General features: G+C 29.2%; 1 protein-coding gene across 1 annotated transcript; it reads right to left on the bottom strand.

Annotated features, from left to right (window-relative positions):
• Nucleotides 1–1434: 1434 nt before the first annotated feature.
• On the bottom strand, nucleotides 1435–3865 carry LOC149260472 (naringenin,2-oxoglutarate 3-dioxygenase-like). Its single transcript, XM_089380097.1, has 3 exons — nucleotides 3321–3865; nucleotides 2527–2854; nucleotides 1435–1852 (listed from the first exon to the last, which is right to left on the bottom strand). The coding sequence occupies exons 1-3, from the start codon at nucleotides 3809–3811 to the stop codon at nucleotides 1556–1558; spliced, it is 1116 nt and encodes a 371-aa protein (XP_089236223.1). The 5' UTR covers nucleotides 3812–3865; the 3' UTR covers nucleotides 1435–1555.
• Nucleotides 3866–4634: the final 769 nt, after the last annotated feature.

Raw genomic sequence — 4634 nt, 5'->3', positions numbered from 1 at the left:
ATTTAATGGTTAATATTTAATATTTAATATTTAATGTAATTTTTGTAATTTATTTATTTATTTTGAAATAAATAAATTAATGAAATTTTATTAAATCGTTAGAAAATATAATATTTATTTTATAAATAGAAAATTATATAAAATTTTAAAACAAATAAATCAAACATATAATTTTTTATTTTTTAATATTATCGATTGACTACTTAAAATAAATTAAACAAATTTTATGAAATAATAATATTTTGTATTTATTTAATAATAATTTAATTTTGTATAATTTTAACTAATTCATTAACATTATATAATTAAATGACATTAATATAAGTACTACATATTATATATAAAATATTGTAAATAAAAACATATTTGATAATTGTAAGAAATATTATTAACTTTTAGTGAAAACAAATATAACCCTTATTATAATGTAAGTCTTATTTTAATATAATGTTAAAAAAAGTCCCAACAACACAATTAGTTGAAAAAGCATAGATATATAATTATATATATATATATATATATATATATTGTGTAGATATTGTCAATATTAAAAAGATTTAAAAATTTAATTTAATTAAATGAATTAAAAAATAGTTATTATCAATTCTATTTAAATTCAATTTTAACAAATCCAATATTAAAATTACTACAATATTTCTTATTCAAGATTTTAAAAAAAATACTACATAACACCACAAGATATTTAAACTCTATTTATTAAAGATTTATGATGTGTAATCCATGATCAAATATTATAATATTCCATATTTGTAGTAATAGAGTAAGTACAATACACCATTATTACAACTCCAAGAAAATAACATGTCATTAGAATCACACTTATATTAAAAAAAATACATTGAAATAATATATTTAGATTTATGGTACGTGATCTCATTGTCAAATACAATAAACTTTCTAAGGAGCTTTACTGGGGAAAAATACCATACGACGTGGGTTGATATTGGGGGATATTTATTGAGGAAAAAATGACATAATTTAATGGGGATATATAGGGGTTAAAGGGTTTTTATATTGGTAGGTATAAAAAATAGAGCCTAAAGTTAAGGAAAAAAATACAAAGAGTTATAAAAAATGTTAATGAAAAAATGAGTACCTACAATATGTAGTGTAGTGAAAGTAGGAGTTTTTAAATTGAGAAGGTATATTGGATTCATATTGGTAGGGGGTTAAATAATGTGATTTTTAGAGATATATTCCAATATGTAGTCATATTTAAAGTATTGTTTATTATGCCACACAAGTGATATGTCAAAAGTTCATTAAATAAAACTCCATGAAAATTTCATATTTAAAATAATAAAATAAATACAATATACAAATATTACAACTCCAAATAAAGAAAAAAACACATGCCATTACAATCACGCTTATATTAGAAAAATGTATTGAAATTTTACATTTATCACATTAACACTAACGCTCTGACCAAGAAAACTCCAATAAAATAGTCTAGAAACCTACATTTCAACCCTTTTAATAACCGCAAAAATACAAATTTAAGAAAACTACTTGCAAGCACAGATCACTGCCTTCATATTCCATTATCGAAGAGAGCAACAGGATCTGCAGGATTTTCATTCCGCGCTTCAATTTTTCTTTTAAGTTCAGCCCTCAAGACATAGTCTCGCAATATCTTTTCCTTAAATATCTCTTTAAAGGTGCAGCGCCGGTCGAATTTCGCAGGATTCTCCTCGTTAATCAGTCCGTCCAATGGACGTACAACAGAAAGGGCATTTGGGTAGTAGAATGTCACAATGGATACACGAGAGTAGCATGAATTCACTGCGACTTGATGGTCCCCTTTCTTCAAACGCCCATTGCTCAGAATCTGTACCATTCATATTTAACAGGTCACATTAGCGAATTAATATTTACGGGGGTTTTATACAGTAAAGTAGGGAAGAGATTCCAATAGCCATGAATTACCATTTAAAATTAATAAAAGATATTAAATATATAAATGATAAAATTATCAAGGTTAGAGTTATCTTAAAATAATAAAAACATTTTGATTTCAGTTACAAAATTCAGAAATATTTAATTAACAATAACAAGAATGAGGTTTTTATGATAAATAGAATAATTATTAAGTTGGATAAATAAAAAATATTACATAGTTTATTTAGGATATTTTAATAACAAAAATTAAGTTAAAACAATAAAATTTTTGAGAAGAGTTTCGGGCAGAAATCACATCATAATTCATTTGTCAATTTTTTTAGAACGAATTATAGTGGTTCATAGTAGGACAAGTTGGTTCGAAAAACATAGACAAATAAATTATGATGTGATTTTCGCCGAAAACTCTTCTAAAAAATATTGATATAGATCACAGAAACCTAAATTCCACAATAAAATTTGCTACCCATTTTTTTCCCAAACATTTCCAAATTCTAAACTAAGATAATTGATTCAGTTCCACATCTCTCTGCTGAATAATGGAAAAACAAAGTCATTTACGTGCACTATATCTTAAGCTACTTGTAAAACAAAGTCACTTACGTGCAACATATCTCCCACAAACACCACGAAAGCGCCTTCAATGGGTTCCACTGTCACCCATTTGTTCCCATCATCTTTTGTCACTTGCAATCCTCCTACTCGATCTTGGAGCGCTATAGTTATGACTCCAGGATCTGTGTGCCTCTTCAATCCCAAAGCCAACTCAGGCTGAGGGCATTCCGGATAATAGTTTAACACAACTTTTTGTTCACCTTCTCCGCAGGCCTTTTGGATAGCCTCAGACTCGAGTCCAAGAATTTCAGAGATGAGCTCTAGCAAAGCTCTCCACAATTCTAGCATTGCATTGCTATAATCTGCCAATGTTGACCTGAAAGTAGAAAAATAGGCCAAAAAAAGAAATAAGTATTAGAGTTTGTTTTTATAATTATAGGGAGAGGCCCATTTAGAGCTTAGTATGATGTTGAAATAGCAAAAAAAAGGTGAGTATGAGAGGTTTTTTTTTATAATTGTGGTGAGAGGGGTATTTTACAGTTTAATAATATTTAATAATATGATATTGAAGAGTGTTGGTTAATTATGAAAGTTGAAATTTTGTTTATTTGGTCAAAATTAAAAAAAAAAAAAATTTAAAATTTAAAAATAAAAATTTATTTATATGCAAATTAAAAGATTAAATAAATAATTAAAAATTTGTCTATATGCAAATTTTTTTGGTAAATTTTTAGAAAAAATTTAGACCTAAAAAATTTAATCTCTCGGGTGCGTGATAAATCCCAAGTGGATTAGATAAATCTAGATTAATATATTGAACAAAGCTATCGAGAAATGCTTACCGCATCTGTGGTGGTTGGGAAGGCCAGGCACTGACGTCTCGAGGTGAGCCCCTGGCCGCGTACAGTTCTCTCCAGTCCATAAGAGGGTCATCTTTGTAAACACTACCACTAGCGTAACCAACAAAATTTGTTGTTTCAAAATAATATTTGCATTTCTCTTTTGCAGGGAGTGAGAAAAAGCCGATTGTTTCCCTCATCATTCGATTATTGAGCTCTTCAGGAAGTCCATGATCTACAACCTGAAAAACTCCCCATTCCTCGCACGCTCGTTTTAGTTCGCTCTTAACTCGATCTCGCTCGAGCCCTGCTGAGTTGAGCAGGGAGACGACGGGCACATTTTTGCTGAATGCATTGTGGGGTATCTTGGGGCGTTCGTCCTCGTTCTTCACATAACTTGCAGGAAGCAACTTTAGACCAGATCTAGCAAGCTCAATCACACTCTCCTTCTCAACATGTTGATGAGTGGCAGACAGAACAGTAGACAATGCCATTACGAACCGATAAAAGTGCCCGCGAATGTTCTTGTGAAGGCAGAGCGAAATAGCATCAATTTATAGGAATCTTGATGGTGTTCCCCTGATTAATCAATATATACAAATAGGTAAAATGTCAAAAGAGAAATAATAACAAAACAGCACGGAAAACGATTCCCGTGGGACATAAGCGAGACATGTGGAATCTTTGGAATCAGCAGTCAATCTTTCTTGAATTTAGAAGATCAAATCTTCTACGTTTTGGGTTTTTCACTAGGCGGTAGTATAAATATTTTATGTTTTACTGTTTTATCCTTTGGTGCAATAGGATAGGGGGATGTGTTGAAGTGATGAGTTTGGAAATCATATTTTCTTTTATTCTGAAAACATATCATAATTCATTTGTTTGTTAAATTAGATGGAAGGGATGTATTGAAGTGATAAGTTTGGAAATTATATATTTTTTTAATTTTGAAAATATATTATAATATAATTTAGTTGTTAAATTAGTATAGATAATTATTATTAATTATTATGAGTAAATATTTTTTGACTTATCATTGTTATTGAAGGAAAATTAGACCCTTGGAATTAAGTATTGGTAATGTCTAAAGTGGCAGAGTTTCACACCTGACAGATTGCCACAGATTGCCTTTGGGCCGTTCTTAGCCAAGCAGTAGTAGGCCAGTTTGAAAATCCACTTAATTTGGAATACTTGAAAAAAATTAAAGTATAGAATTTATTTATGCATTTAAAATATGATTTTTTTTCCAAGTAAGTTGAGACTAGGTAGGGCCCAAACTCAATGTTGGATGGAAAAACTGTCTACCAAGTAGTGGGA

This window comes from Pinus tabuliformis, chromosome 6, assembly GCF_031772625.1.
Source record: "Pinus tabuliformis cultivar Carrire ecotype Pingquan chromosome 6, CPIR1, whole genome shotgun sequence".
Classification (NCBI taxonomy): domain Eukaryota; kingdom Viridiplantae; phylum Streptophyta; class Pinopsida; order Pinales; family Pinaceae; genus Pinus; species Pinus tabuliformis.
This window is presented reverse-complemented; position numbering and strand designations above follow the sequence as displayed.

Bases quoted from the DNA above. Each gene is read 5' to 3' on its own strand.
- LOC149260472 (XM_089380097.1), bottom strand. From the start codon at position 3,811: ATGGCATTGTCTACTGTTCTGTCTGCCACTCATCAACATGTTGAGAAG. The intron at 2,855-3,320 runs GTAAGCATTTCT...TTCTACTTTCAG, and splicing joins TCCCAACCACCACAGATGCG to GTCAACATTGGCAGATTATA. The intron at 1,853-2,526 runs GTAAGTGACTTT...TGAATGGTACAG, and splicing joins TTGTGGGAGATATGTTGCAC to ATTCTGAGCAATGGGCGTTT.